The following is a 14,653-nucleotide window of genomic DNA, read 5'->3' on the forward strand; positions in this document are numbered from 1 at the left end:
AGTGGGAGTTCTGATCACAAACAGGGCACAAAGACACAAACTCAATTTACATGAATAATGATTGGAATGTGAGTCTTTACAGCTAATCAAGTCTTAAAGGTACAGACAATGTGAGTGGAGGGAGCATTAAGCACAGGTTAAACAGATGTGTATTGTCTCCAGACAGGACAGCTAGTGAGATTTTGCACAGGTTTTGCCACACTCTCTGACAGAGATTTTGCATCGAGAGACAGAGGGAGAGTGTGTGCGTGTGTCCCTGTGTGTGAGAGAGTTCAAAGTAACTTTCAAATACCTGGACTCCGCAATCTCTTTACTCCAGGATCAGCGTGGCAACCCTGTCTGACAGAGAATTAAACATTCCCACTGTTTTCTGTGTTAATAAAGTTTCTAACATCACCACAGCGCGACACTGGAAATGAGCTTCCTTGGGTTAGAAAGCGCTTTCGGACATCGGAAGTCTGTAAAAGGCATCAATAAAAATCTTTCTTTCTGTTTTCGTCTGAAATTTCTTTCTGGAGATTAAATTCATTGTCTTCATATTTCCACGGGCCAGAAAAGTTTACTTTTAATTTCATTTTTAAAATTTAAATCCGTTTCTTTCCCGGATTGGGTTAATGAGTGGTCACCACCTCCTAGGATTTCCCGGATTCTGTCTCCAGTCGGTTCAGATATTCTTTCCGCTCCAGAGGACACAGGCAGTCTGGCAGGAATAAGAATCCGGGAACTGACCGAGGAGACAGTGCAGTGCTCCGGGAACGCTGCACCGTCAGAGCGGCCAGCCTCGCGGTGACCTGTTCAATCGGGGGCACCGTGTTCCCTCTCAGCTGGAGGTGATACATCACATGGTCACTGTTTCCAAGAAGAGCAGGAGAAATGTCCTGTTTGATATCTGTTCACCAACCACAATTCCTGAAACAGACAGAACACTACAATATTACTGAATGAAACGTCACACTGAGTCCAAATTGGCTGCTGTGTTTTGTACAGTGACAGGGAAACACTTTGGGACATCAAACTCTACAAATAGTTAAATGTTCATTCCCTGAGCTGCCCCCATTGTTTTAGTTTGGTAATATATTTATAAATAATACATATATATATTAGAATTAAAAGTTTGAGATACCAGCACGATTTCAGGTTCCAGATCAGACTCACTCTGATCACAATGTTTGCCTAACGCTCTGTTATGTTGAGCGAGGCTCTGGCAGTTTTTGTACAGGTTCAGCCCAGCTCTGGGTCTCTGTGGGTCTCAGTGCGCAGTAATAAACCCCGGAGTCTGCCAGCTCTGTTTTAGACACTTTCAGCGGGACTGTGCGGATTGTATAATTGAGTTCCGCTGAAAAACTGTCCCCTTTGGATCTCCCTGTGTTCCCGGTGTATTTATTTGTCTGCAGCAGATATTCCATGGATCCACTGGGATACTGCCGGTACCAGAATAGATAAGGGTTGATGTCTGTAGATGTGTAATTACAGAGCAACCGAACATCATCTCCTTCAGTGACGGTGACTGCAGCCGCTGTCTGTGAAACAGAATCTCCTCGGGAATGTCCTGGAAAAGTCCAAAGAAATATTAAATTAAACATTGCAATTTATCTCAGTTTTCCCAGATATTCCCCGTTATCGGCAAAAATAATCTCAGAGAGAAATCAGACAGCAAAACAGAAACATATTTTTCACAGTTCAGCGGCTAGAAAGGGAAGGTGCTTGTGGCGATTAAATAAAACTTCCACCATAAACATTCTCTTCTTTCTAACGAGATCAGTTCCTCGTCTTCAGTCCCTGTAACTGGAAACTGCTCACTGTCTGTCTGTTTGAAATGTGATGTTTGCCAAAGCGGTTCACTGGTATCAGAGGAGCTGGAATCTGAGCCCAACTCATTCTCTATCAATCCCTGGGGGAAATGTGCCGAATCCCAACAGTGTTCAGTGTTGAGACCAGAGAGATCCAAATAACTTTTCGATGTTGTGATCAATCCATTCCCTGATCAACCCCCTTGCATTGAGCGAACCGCCCGACAGAATATAGTGTGTGGTAATGGTGTGTAACACAGAGTGAGCAACTTGTGAACTTACCGATTAACAGAGCTGCCGCTGTGAGGAATAAATACAGAGTAACAAGACACATGTTTGCAGAGCTCGCGGTGAATTTGACCAGAACGAGTTGAAGCTGAATTTGTGTCGGTCAAGAGTTGGGAAAAGGGTGAGTCATATCCGGCTACCTGTTGATTGGTTTACCATTGAAAACGTCATCAGATGACATCCAATCGGATTCAACCTCCTATGTTCTTCAGTTCAACCAATGACCTCACAGTTCCTTTATCTGCAATTCATCCTATTGGCGGAGGGACGAATGGAACAAAGTGAAGTTGATCATCCCACGACAGGGGATTACTTTCCCCTTCAACCGTCATTTCAGGAACCGACCATTCCCCTGAGTCCTGATGGCTCTGTTCTGACATGGAGAATGACAATATCCATCCTCACAGCAACATAACAAGCAGTTTGTTATTAATCATGTTTGGGATAGCAGCTATCGTGCGGGGGAGGATGATTTTTTAGTCAAAACATCTACCTCATAAGAAGTGACAGAACAATGAATGGTCTGAGATATTTCCATATGATGTTCTCTCAATTTGTAATTTTGCAGCCTGTCAAATCTTCTTTCAGAGTGGAAATATAGCTTGTCTCCCCATTGGACTGCTGATCCAATCAGTGCCAAACAGGGAAAAGCAACAAAGATCAACATCTCCAATAAAATATCAGAGTGCGAACAGCACAGGAAAACTGTGGGTGGGGCTACCATAGGCAGTGTGGTGACCGCTGGGATTTATCTGCAAGGAGCTGAATTCAATAACAATGTCAAATTGGAAATTCTATAACTTTGTCTCTCTATATGAGAGGCAGCTGAATGTCCATTCCATACTGCGGACCAGCATTCTTGCACCAGGAGTATCGGGTTAGTAAGTGATTCAATACAAAGCGAAATCCTCATCAGTGACGTGGATTGAAAATGGGACCCAATAGCTGAGCAACCGGATTGGAGAGGTCCTGATTTAATGTACAAGGGAACAGAAAAAGAACAACAAAGAACAATACAGCACAGGAACAGGCCCTTCGGCCCTCCAACCCCGCGCCGCTCCCCGGTCCAGGATTGAATCCTGAATCCAGGATCCCCGCCCAATTTTCCAGCCTATCTACATACCAATATCCTATCCACCAAGCTGTCCCTCACAGCTACGATGCTTTGTTCATTACAACCTATTAACTCACCCCCACCCCCCCATTCCAGACCATGTGATCTCCAGGGAGAGGCGAAAACCCAGAGTGAAAAACCCCAGGGCCAATATGGGGAAAAAAAAAATCTGGGAAATTCCTCTCCGACCCCCTGAGGCGATCGAAACGAGTCCAGGAGATCACAATGGCCCTGATCGGAAAATGCTTCCCAACCCGAGTCATTTCCACTTCCACGAAAACCATATGAATTCCCTGCCCCCGAGACAGGTTCCCAACTATCCGCAGTCTCGCTCTGTACTGGCACCAGCAAGATGATCATAGAATGAAGCCTTGAAACGAGAAACCAGGAACAATTAGCCCGCGCCGCTCCCTGGTCCAAACTAGACCACTCTTTTGTATCCCTCCATTCCCACTCCGTTCATATAGCTGTCTAGATAAGTCTTAAACGTTCCCAGTGTGTCCGCCTCCACCACCTTGCCCGGCAACACATTCCAGGCCCCCACGACCCTCTGTGTGAAATATGTCCTTCTGATATCCGTGTTAAACCTCCCCCCCTTCACCTTGAACCTATGACCCCTCGTGAACGTCACCACCGACCCGGGGAAAAGCTTCCCACCGTTCACCCTATCTATGCCTTTCATAATTTTATACACCTCTATTAAGTCTCCCCTCATCCTCCGTCTTTCCAAGGAGAACAACCCCAGTTTCCCCAATCTCTCCTCATAACCAAGCCCCTCCATACCAGGCAACATCCTGGTAAACCTCCTCTGTACTCTCTCCAAAGCCTCCACGTCCTTCTGGTCGTGTGGCGACCAGAACTGGACGCAGTATTCCAAATGCGGCCGAACCAACGTTCTATACATCTGCAACATCAGACCCCAACTTTTATACTCTATGCCCCGTCCTATAAAGGCAAGCATGCCATATGCCTTCTTCACCACCTTCTCCACCTGTGACGTCACCTTCAAAGATCTGTGGACTTGCACACCCAGGTCCCTCTGCGTCTCTACACCCTTTATGGTTCTTCCATTTATCGTGTAGCTCCTCCCTACATTATTCCCACCAAAATGCATCACTTCGCATTTATCAGGATTGAACTCCATCTGCCATTTCCTTGCCCAAATTTCCAGCCTATCTATATCCTTCTGTAGCCTCTGACAATGTTCCTCACTATCTGCAAGTCCTGCCAGTTTTGTGTCGTCCGCAAACTTACTGATCACCCCAGTTACTCCTTCTTCCAGATCATTTATATAAATCACAAACAGCAGAGGTCCCAATACAGAGCCCTGCGGTACACCACTAGTCACAGGCCTCCAGCCGGAAAAAGACCCTTCCACTACCACCCTCTGTCTTCTATGACCAAGCCAGTTCTCCACCCATCTAGCCACCTCCCCCTTTATCCCATGGGATCCAACCTTTTTCACTAGCCGACCATGAGGGACTTTGTCAAACGCTTTACTAAAGTCCATATAGACAACATCCACGGCCCTTCCTTCGTCAACCATTTTCGTCACTTCTTCAAAAAACACCACCAGGTTAGTGAGGCATGACCTCCCTCTCACAAAACCATGTTGACTATCGTTAATGAGTATATTCCTTTCTAAATGCGCATACATCCTATCTTTAAGAATCTTCTCCAACAACTTTAATGCTTATGTTAAAGACTTGAAAGGAAATGTGCAGAATTTCCATAAATCAGCAGACATGGACAGTTTGCAACAAATAGGCAGAGAAGGGCATCGAAAACGAAAGAAAAAGTGTTGAAGTAGCTCAGATCGATATTGCAAATGTAAGCTCCGACCATTAACTAATGTAACTGCAACTGGACCACACCAGTTGCTGTTTTTGAGTGTTGTCTTTTGTTGCAATGTTAAGAATCTCTGTCACTCTCTCTGTGGAAATTGAATTACCCGCGTGTGTGCGCGCGCACCCTGCTGGGAACTAACTGGAACTGCCAGTGTGGGGTTTTTGTACGGGATTCGCTATATCTCTGCAGCAGTGTGGGCTTCATGGCACAGAAGTACCCGGCGCTGTCGGAAATCAGTGTGTTACTGATCGTTAGCTCGCTAGTCTTGTTCTTTTTATCAAATTTGGAAGAAAACCGATCATTGAGGTCGGGATTCTTTTGTACATTCTCTCCAATAAGCTTAAACATGTACACTGGAGCTTTCCCGGGCTGCTGACTGTACCAGTACACATAAGGGTTGGAATCGCTTGTTTTCAAAGCGCAGGTTAGTGTGACATCATTTTCCTCTTTAACCTTTATTCCAGGATCCAATTGTTCCACTTCGTCTTGGTGGCTCCATTCTAACAGAAACAACAGCAATATGACAATCAGAGTTAGCCTCAGATTAAACGATACAATTATCATCATCACTATTGTTTTATCAACAAGAATATCTGGGTTACAGCAGTCAGGAGGAGCTTGTAGTTTTACTGGGAAGAAAATGCTTACTGAGAAGTGAGAGAATGATGAGGATCGGAGTGAGATAGTTCACCATGATGCTTCCTGAGTCTGTAACTCTGCAATGAGTGAAATCCTGTCAGAGACAGAAAGACACTGTTCCAGTGCACTGCTGATCCAACCAATGAGAGGAATGGAGCAGCGGCAGCAATCCGTCCAATCACGAGAGCAGAAAACGGAAGTCGTGGGCGGGGATGCAGTAGACAAAATATTGAGTGAAGTGTGCGGCAGCTTCAGCTGCACCCGGAACAGAAATAGCGAGACTTCCATCTCCGGAATCTGTCACCATTCTGCACCTGCTCACTATCCAAGTGACTGAGAAGAAATAGAGAGGGAGGGGCATTACGGGGCCAGGGACATGAACAAAATAGAAACATAGCGTATCAATGCAGGAGATGTGGCCACTCGGCCCATGGTATCTTTGCCTAACAGATTTCAGAGTTGACAGATTTCTTCAATTCATCTTTCAAACCTCGAATCTCTCACAGTCACGGACATTTTTCTGCTTTCAACTTATCTCTCATTTCCTTCTAAAACTTACTATTATCTCTTCTTCCGCCATCTCTTTCAACACCGCAGGGCCTAGATAAGAGTCGGTGCAGACTTGATGGGCCGAATGGCCTCCTTTTGCACTGTAGGGATCCGATGACCACCTTCCAAGTTTAACAAATCGGAGAGTAATCAATTAATCTAATCTTTCCATTGCACTCTCCCCTCCTAAAGTAGACGCTTGTGTTTTCCAAAGTTCTGCCGGCGGAAACACTTTCCCGGAGTTGAGCTGAACATCAAACCTTGGCTTTAAAGGAATAAACAATTTATGGGAAGCAGAAAAGGAAGCTTAACTGGCAGATAGATTCTACTGGGAGACCTGTATTAGCAAAATCTTCCTTATATTTGTTTCAAAACAGAGCTTTTTCTCATAAACCTTGGCTGTGGATCCCGGTGTTGCTTGTACCACTGGCCCACATGAAGGCAGGACCTCCCTGCTTCTGATTAGATCTTAATTCCGCAACCTCAGGGCTGGATATTCACATCAGCTCCGGGAGAGATGTTTCAGATCAGCTGTTAATTCCCATCAACTCAGGGCTGAATATTCAGATCAGCTCCAGGAGAGATGTCTCTGACCCACAATCCAGACCCACTGACGTCACTCGCAGTTCACAGTGACGTCACATGGGCTACAGGGTGACGTCACACATTCTGACGCCACACATATCCGCATTCCGACGTCACAATACACGATGTTCTGACGTCTGACGTTGGGCGTCACGGTGCCACAGTGGTTAGCACAGCTGCCTCACAGCGCCCCCGGTTCGATTCCAGCCTCGGGTCACTGTCTGTCTGGAGTTTGGATGTTCTCCCCGTGTCTGCGTGGGTTCCCTCCGGGTGCTCCGGTTTCCTCCCACAGTCCCAAGATGTGCGGGTTAGGTTGACTGGCCGTGCTGAATTGCTCCCTCGTGTCAGGGGGATTCGCGGGGTAAAGATGTGAGGTTACGGGGAGAGGGTCTGGGTGGGGCTGTGGTCGGTGCGGGTTCAATGGGCCGAATGGTCTCTTTCTGCACTGTAGGCATTCTATGATTCTATGAGGTTCCAATGCCGCGGATGCTCTGACGTCAGAATGCCGGATGTTCTGACGTCAGAATGCCGGATGTTCTGACGTCAGAATGCCGGATGTTCTGACGTCAGAATGCCGGATGTTCTGACGTCAGAATGCCGGGTGTTCTGACGTCAGAATGCCGGATGTTCTGACGTCACAATGCCGGATGTTCTGACGTCACAATACCGGATGCTCTGCCGCATGCGCACTCTCCTCCCCCGCACTATCAATGCTGAAGCTCCCTCACTGATTCACTTTGTGATCACAAGTCCCAGCGACCCGGCTCCCACCGCCACTCTGTGACTGGTTTGGGGCTCGGTTTGATATCCAATAGCATTGCTTTCCCAGGAGCTTCTCTCAGCCTGGGATCTGCTGACAGCTGTTTCACACAAGCCGATAGGATCCAACATGTTTCTGAACTTCACTTTGGTGATTATTTTCCTGGATTTCTTACTGTTCCCTCAGTGTAAGTGTGGTCACTATTTCTGACAGCAATATTTCACACCTCAGCAATGTTATGTTCTGTTAAATTGTACTCAGCTTTATTGTGTCATCTCGAATTGTGAATACAATGGTACTTTATTGTGCTACATTATAGTACGATATGTTCTTACTGCAAATGTACATATTCTTCCCAGGTGCCGCTGGCAGTGAAGAGCTATCACAGTCTCCGGAGTCAGTGGTTGTTACCGAGGGAGCCACTGCATCGTTGAACTGTTCAGCTGCAGTAACTGGACAGGTCCTTCATTGGTACAGACAAAATCCAGACAGAACCGTGCAGCACCTGGTGAGCGGTACCAGCGATCAGGGCAGGATCACGGCTCAGTACAGTTTCTCAGAGAACCACAGCGTTCTGAATGTTAGTGAAGCTCGGCTGACAGACACCGCCACCTATTTCTGTGCGATGCAGGCACAGTGTAGCAAAGACCGTACAGGGCCGTACAAAAACCTGCCGCGATCATCCAGAAATTGGAGCCTGTGCAGAGAGCTGGACTTTTAATCACTCTCTCCCTTGGATACGCGCCACAGTCACCCGATCAGTGAGACCTGTTGCCGATTTGGGTTTACTCTTTAAAATCAAAAAAGAACGGATAAAATACATTTAAATTGGGTTATTTTCTGTGGAAATGTCATCCGGGCAGCGCATGTTCCATGGTGCTTCCAAATTGGAATAATCGTGGTATTCCGTGAGTCAATATTAAAAGGATCCTTGTCTATTTCCTGTGATAAATCCCATTCCAGTCTGTGACACATTCTAAGTTCGGCTGCAGGGACGAGTGACAGACATTGAGTTTCCCAGACTCCATCGGAGTTGAAAGCTCTGGAAGACCAGTCAGGAGTGCTAAGGGACAGTCACTCCATATCTGAAAGCTTTCTGTGCCTATCTAGACAGAGCAGTATTCCGGGTAAGTTATGGGATATTTAATGAAGTGGTAGAGGGCCAGACATTGAGAGAGGTCCCAAGGTCTCTCAGACCGGTTCGCTGTTCATTTGAACGAACAAAGGCAGCAATGAACCTGTTCGATAAATAAACGACCAAGTCATCCCATTTTCACAGAAAAGTGGACAGGGATCGATAAATGTTATTCATTGCATTGATATTTGTTACCATCTGGAGTAGAGCGCCGCAAACTATAAAGGAAGAGCATTCAATAGTAAATTTCAAAAAGGCATTGTCAGACCTTGAGAACGGAAAATAACACGTGGAATGGGGGGTGAGAAGAGCAATTGGGAAAGGTCTTTCATAGAGCCACAGGGAGAGTCAATTGTTTCTGATCCATTCGCGCCCGTCCGTCACTATTTTTTCTCAGTCACTTGAGCAGTGAGCAGATGCAGGTTGTCACAGACTGCTGCAGGTTCAGCTGTCGCTGTTTCCTCTCCATCACCTGCGACTGCCGCTGAGAACTCCGCACTTCCATCAGCTTTGAGTCTGCGGTGACCCCGGCCACAGCTTCCGGTTGCTGCTATTCATTCCAACACCATTGTGCTTTTCGAGACATTGCTGCCGCTGGTCGATTTCTGTCATTGGTTAGATCAGAAGTTCAGTGCTTCAGTCTATTCATTAGTGTAGCAAGTAAGCTTATATTAACACTGCAGTGAAGTTACTGTGGAAATCCCCTCGTCGCCACACTCCGGCGCCTGTTCGGGTACACTGAGGGAGAGTTTAGCATGGCTGATTAGCGACTGATTCAGGAAGTGGTGCGTGGTACTGTCGGATAATACAGCCTTTTTAACGAGGTGAGTCTGTGTTGAAATTATTATTGAGCAATCCAAGTATTCATAACTACAGCAGACTTTGACACATCCAATGTTTGGTTCTAGGAATTGCTGGCGCAATCTCAGTTAACGGCCCTGGAAGATGATATAACAGTAATTTTTGGCTACACGATCTCTACATCTGAGAGCTTTCATTACCGCTGCTCTGAAGTAGATTTGGAGGTTAACTGCATGCATTGCGCCATAAAGATATGTCTCATCATTTCGCAATCTGTTCCTCTGGTGACCTAGACAAGATGTAGAGATTCCGGCGTTGGACTGGGGTAAACAAAGTAAGAAGTCTCACAACACCAGGTTAAAGTCCAACAGGTTTATTTGGTAGCAAAAACCACGAGCTTTCGGAGCGCTGCCCCTTCGTCAGGTGAGTGGGAGTTCTGATCACAAACAGTGCACAAAGACACAAACTCAATTTACATGAATAATGATTGGAATGTGAGTCTTTACAGCTAATCAAGTCTTAAAGGTACAGACAATGTGAGTGGAGGGAGCATTAAGCACAGGTTAAACAGATGTGTATTGTCTCCAGACAGGACAGCTAGTGAGATTTTGCACAGGTTTTGCCACACTCTCTGACAGAGATTTTGCATCGAGAGACAGAGGGAGAGTGTGTGCGTGTGTCCCTGTGTGTGAGAGAGTTCAAAGTAACCTTCAAATACCTGGACTCCGCAATCTCTTTATTCCTGGATCAGTGTGGCAACCCTGTCTGACAGAGAATTAAACATTCCCACTGTTTTCTGTGTTAATAAAGTTTCTAACATCACCACAGCGCGACACTGGAAATGAGCTTCCTTGGGTTAGAAAGCGCTTTCGGACATCTGAAGTCTGTAAAAGGCATCAATAAAAATCTTTCTTTCTGTTTTCGACTGAAATTTCTTTCTGGAGATTAAATTCATTGTCCTCTTGTTTCCACGGCCAGAAAAGTTTATTTTTAATTTCATTTTTAAAATTTAAATCCGTTTCTTTCCCGGATTGGGTTAATGAGTGGTCACCACCTCCTAGCATTTCCCGGATTCTGTCTCCAGTCGGTTCAGAGATTCTTTCCGCTCCAGAGGACACAGGCAGTCTGGCAGGAATAAGAATCCGGGAACTTACCGAGGAGACAGTGCAGTGCTCAGGGAACGCTGCACAGTCAGAGCTGCCAGCCTCTCGGTGACCTGTTCAATCGGGGGCACCGTGTTCCCTCTCAGCTGGAGGTGGTACATCACATGGTCACACTTTCCAAGAAGAGCAGAGAAATGTCCTGTTTGATATCTGTTCACCAATCACAATGACTGAAACAGACAGAACACTACAATGTTACTGAATGAAATGTCACACTGAGTCCAAATTGGCTGCTGTGTTTTCTACAGTGACAGGGAAACACTTTGGGACATCAAACTGTACAAATAGTCAAATGTTCATTCTCTAAGTTGCCCTCATTGTTTTAGTTTGGTAATATATTTATAAATAATACATATATATATTAGAATTAAAAGTTTGAGATACCAGCACGATTTCAGGTTCCAGATCAGACTCACTCTGATCACAATGTTTTCCTAATGCTCTGTTGTGTTGCGTGGGGCTCTGACAGTTTTTGTACAGGTTCATCCCAGCTCTGTGTCTCTGTGGGACTCAGTGCGCAGTAATAAACCCCGGAGTCTGCCAGCTCTGTTTTAGACACATTCAGCGGGACTGTGCGGGTTGTATCATTGAGTTCTGCTGAAAAACGGTCCCCTTTGGATCTCCCTGCGTTCCCGGTGTATTTATTTGTCTGCAGCAGATATTCCATGGATCCACTGGGATACTGACGGTACCAGTAAAGATAAAAGCTGTTGCTTGTAGTTGTGTAATTACAGAGCAACCGAACATCATCTCCTTCAGTGACGGTGACTGCAGCCGCTGTCTGTGAAACAGAATCTCCTCGGGAATGTCCTGTAAGAATCCAAAGAAATATTAAATTAAACATTGTGACTTTACTCCGATTCCCCCAGAATTTGCCTGTTATCGACAAAAATAATCTGAGAGAGAAATCAGAGAGCAAAACAGAAACATATTTCTCACAGTTCAGTGGCTGGATTGGGAAGTTTTTGTGGCGATGAAATAAAACTTCCACCATAAACATTCTGCTCTTTCTAACGAGATCAGTTCCTCGACTTCAGTCCCTGTAACTGCAAACTGCTCACGGTCTGTTTGAAGTGTGATGTTTGCCAAAGTGGTTCACTGGTATCAGAGGAGCTGGAATCTGAGCCCAACTCATTCTCTATCAATCCCTGGGGGAAATGTGCCCAATCCCAACAGTGTTCAGTGATGAGACCAGCGAAATCCAGATAACTTTTCGATGTTGAGATCAATCCATTCCCTCATCACCGACCCCCTCCCCCTCGCATTGAAGGAACTGCCTGACAGAATATAGTGTGTGGTAATGATGTGTAACACAGACTTGAGCAACTTGTGAAATTACCGGTTAACAGAGCTGCCGCTGTGAGGAATAAATACCGAGTAACAGGAGACATGTTTGCAGAGAGCTCGGGGCGGATCTGACCAGAGCGGGTGGGAGATGTCATTGTTTCAGTCAAGAGTTGAAAGAGGCGGAGTCACACCCGGGTCCCTGTGGATTGGTTCACTGCTGGAAACATCAGATGACATCCAATCGGATTCAAGCTCCTTTGTTCTTCAGTTCAACCAATGGTCTCACAGCTCCTTTATCTCCAATTCACCCCATAGGCGGAGAGACGGAAGGAACAAAGTGAAGTTGGCCATCCCACGACAGGGGATTATTTTCCTCTTCAACAGTTATTCCATGAACCGACCGGTCCCCTGAGTGTTGATGGGTCTGTTCTGACATGGAGAATGACAATGTTCATCCCTACAGCAACATGTCAAGCAGTTTGTTATCAATCGTGTTTGGGATAGCAGCTACGGTGCGGGGGAGGATGAATTTTTAGTTGAAACATGTACTTCACAAGAAGTGATAGAATAATGAATAGTCTGTGATATTTCCATACGATCTTCCCTCAATTTGTAACTTTGCCGCGTGTGAAATCCTCTTTCAGAGAGAAAGTATAGCTTGCCACCCCATTGGACTGCTGATCCAATCGGTGCCAAACAGGGAAAAGCAGCAAAGGTCAATATCTACAATAAAATCTCTAATAAAACAACACAGATGAGGCAGGTCAGAGTGAGAACAACACAGGAAAGCTGTGGGTGTGGCTGCCATAGGCAGTGTGGTGAGAGGTAGAATTTATCTGCAAGGAATTGAACTCAATAACACTATCGCATTGGAAATCATATAAATTTGCCTGTCTGTAGGAGCGGCAGCTGAATGTTCATTCCATAGCGCGGACCAGCAGTCTCGCACCAGGAAGGTCAGGGTTAGTAAATGATCCAATACAAAGCGGAATCTTCATCAGTGATGGAGATGGACAGTGGGACCGAATAGCTGAGTAGCTGGATTGGAGAGGTTCTCAGTGTGCTTGTGAGGAAAATCACTACATTGTTAGGGCCAGGGGTGGGAATGAAGTAGCTGGTCTGATTATTGTAACAGAGGAACACTGAGTTGCGAATTGTGTCAGAAAACATTTGACAGACATTCAAAATGAGAATGAACATTGATGGCAACTTGTTCTCAGTGATTGTTTTAAATAGCACAATGACAACCTTGCGAAATGTATATGCCAATATAAGCTGTCCCTTAGGCAGCAAAATACTCTCATCATATAGACCCTTTGGTCAAAGAGACCTTGAAAAGGAGAGTGAAGATGGGGAAAGTGCTGCACAATAATTCACACAGGCAAGAAAATGTCATCAAAGGTTGAAGCGTGAGTTAAGGAACTGTAAATGTATTTTTAGTATAGTTGCAAGTTAAAAATTCAACTGTGGCTCAGCCGTTCGTGTTGAGTGTTGTGTTTTGTTTTGATATTTTGTTTATGACCCTGTGACTATCACTGTCGAGACAAAATAATTATTTCTGTTTATCAGTGTGGGAGCGCCCTCTGCTGATCACTAACCGGAACTCCCAGTCTGGGGTTTTTGTGCGGGGTTCGCTACATCTGTACCAGTGTGGGCTTCATGGCACAGAAATACACGGCGTTGTCGGACAGAACAGCTCTGGCGATATTTAAAGGAACAGTATTGTTTCCTTTGTGTAAAGCAGCCGAGAATCTATCTGAGAAATCCGGAGACTTATCGGTATTGCCCGAGCTATATATCTTCATCAAATATCTCAGAGATTGCCCGGGATACTGGATGTACCAGAACATAGTTTCAGAAGTAGCTGTTGAGTATTTACAGTCCAGTGTCATGTTCTGTCCTTCCAGAACCGATAATTCAGATCGATCTTGAAACACTGAATCTTCAGCCTTTGCCCCTGTAACAAAACACAGAAGTTATTCAATATCTGGGAGGGAAGAGAGCCCATGGGACAGACACTGATCATTTAAACATTGACTCAAAAAAAGAAAATGCTCGAAATTTTCAGTAGATCTGACAACATCTGTGAGAGGCGAACAGAGATAATGTTTCAAGTCAGGATGACACTTTGTCAGAGTTTATTGACTCACCGGGCAGCAAGACCATTATTATCAGCAAACAAAGTAAGGAGCACATGGTGTCTGGTTTCGGGTTCGGCAGAAATGAAGCAGTATTTGAAATGTGTTGACATTTCTGTTCTGATATTCAAGCGGAAATTCACATCAGCGGAAACGTAATTTACTCAGAAATTATGGGGCGTTTCCCAGCGACAGGATTGGCCGCTTTCTCAGGATTGATGATCGTCGGGCATCAATCAGCGTTCGCTCGACTAATAAGTTCTGAGTTTCTCTTTCTCCCTGTCTTTCTCAGATTCCCCTGCTCTCTCTTCGTTTGGAGCCTGTCTATCTCGCTCTGTCATTCCGCCTCTGTTTGTCTAACCCCCATTGCTCTGCTTCTGACCGTCTCTGTCTTCGCACTGGCTCTACGCTCTTATCTTTCTCCCCTTCTCCCTAGAGTTCAGAGTTCAGACAATCCGATTTCCCTCACTCTCCTATTTCAATGAATCCACTAAGTTACTCATTCTTTTGGTGCAACAAATGTAGAAAACGTTAATAACCAGAAGTTGCGAGGTAA

At 45.5% G+C, this 14,653-nt stretch overlaps 1 gene segment (V, D, J or C); it reads left to right on the forward strand.

Annotated features, from left to right (window-relative positions):
- The first annotated feature begins 7,898 nt into the window (after positions 1-7,898).
- Positions 7,899-8,294, forward strand: LOC144486799 (T cell receptor alpha variable 41-like). The segment is given in 1 exon segment: positions 7,899-8,294. A coding segment is annotated over 1 exon segment (396 nt).
- The last annotated feature ends 6,359 nt before the right edge of the window (positions 8,295-14,653 follow it).

The sequence above is a fragment of the Mustelus asterias genome, unplaced genomic scaffold (assembly GCF_964213995.1).
Source record: "Mustelus asterias unplaced genomic scaffold, sMusAst1.hap1.1 HAP1_SCAFFOLD_465, whole genome shotgun sequence".
Classification (NCBI taxonomy): domain Eukaryota; kingdom Metazoa; phylum Chordata; class Chondrichthyes; order Carcharhiniformes; family Triakidae; genus Mustelus; species Mustelus asterias.